This window comes from Borostomias antarcticus (assembly GCF_949987555.1).
Source record: "Borostomias antarcticus genome assembly, chromosome: 6".
Taxonomy (NCBI): Eukaryota; Metazoa; Chordata; class Actinopteri; order Stomiiformes; family Stomiidae; genus Borostomias; species Borostomias antarcticus.
Genome location: NC_140239.1, coordinates 10,412,264 through 10,413,287, shown reverse-complemented (window position 1 = coordinate 10,413,287; position 1,024 = coordinate 10,412,264). Strand labels below are relative to the sequence as shown.

The 1,024-nt window shown below is 47.2% G+C and overlaps 1 protein-coding gene across 1 annotated transcript in view; it reads left to right on the top strand.

Annotated features, from left to right (window-relative positions):
- The first annotated feature begins 34 nt into the window (after window positions 1-34).
- The window catches only part of fbxw8 (F-box and WD repeat domain containing 8), a 22,015-nt gene continuing 21,025 nt past the window's right edge, over window positions 35-1,024 (top strand). Inside the window, exons 1-2 of the mRNA XM_084440317.1 lie at window positions 35-579; window positions 759-863. Of these exons, the coding sequence (XP_084296443.1) occupies window positions 67-579; window positions 759-863 (618 nt within the window). The 5' untranslated portion in view covers window positions 35-66. The remainder of the gene's footprint in view (window positions 580-758; window positions 864-1,024) is intronic.

The window sequence follows — 1,024 nt, the reverse complement described above, 5'->3', positions numbered from 1 at the left end:
CCTTTGTGTTTTATATAGGCTATTATAACAAGAAAGATGGTGTCGGGATAGCTATGCTTGTAAAACATGGTCGAAGATGAACTTGTCGCTTTCCGAGAGCGATGGAGACAAGAGCTGACGAGTGCAAGCAAGGAGCATCAGGGCTCCAGTGCCAGAAGCACCAGCTCGGGAGACAGGCTGCAGCCAAGTCAAGAGGACTGTAAAAATCGATATTTTGAAGACTTCTCCTTGAATAGAGGTCGATCTGAAGCAGGAAGACAGAACGAGCCCTCCGCAGGAGCTCCAGAAGGAAGTAGTGTCAGCCAGAGTTCACCAGCACACCCGCGGGAAGAGGAGGCGGACGAGGTGTCTTCTGCGGGCAGAGCTTCCAAGGACCAGCCGCAGTACGTGTCGATAGCAGCGGGCTTACTGGGCGGGAGGACCAGCCCCTTGTTGGACAGGATCCATGAGGAGAGAACACGGAGGAAGAGGCAGCAGTACCTGAACGAGACCAGCTCCTGTAGCAGCTCACAGCAAACACAGCCACAGAGAAAAGTGAAGAAGAGCGAAAAATTATTGGATCTGCTCATTCAAGATCTGGTATGATCATTATGGAGATGATGATGATGATAATCATTGATGATTGATGGTTGGAGCTGACGAGGCTGTTGACTGACAAAGCACAGCCCTAGATAGCCTGCCTCGGGTCTGCTATAGGCTATATGTCTTCCTTTATAGCTATAGGTTAAATGTCCTCTTTTTTTTTTTTTTTTTTACAGAATGAGGTGAACGACATTCCATTCTTTGATGTGGAACTACCCTACGAGTTAGCACTGAAGATTTTCCAGTATCTCAACCGGACTGAACTTGGACGATGTGCCCAGGTAATCCATCATAATCTAGACTAGTATCTCAATTCTTCCTGATTCCAGGATCAGGAATCCCTCAACACCACCCAGTATGTCCTGTCTCCCTTGGTAGGGAAAATGAAATCGTGGTATGAAATGAAAATTTCATACCACGATTATAGTGACCAAAATTACCG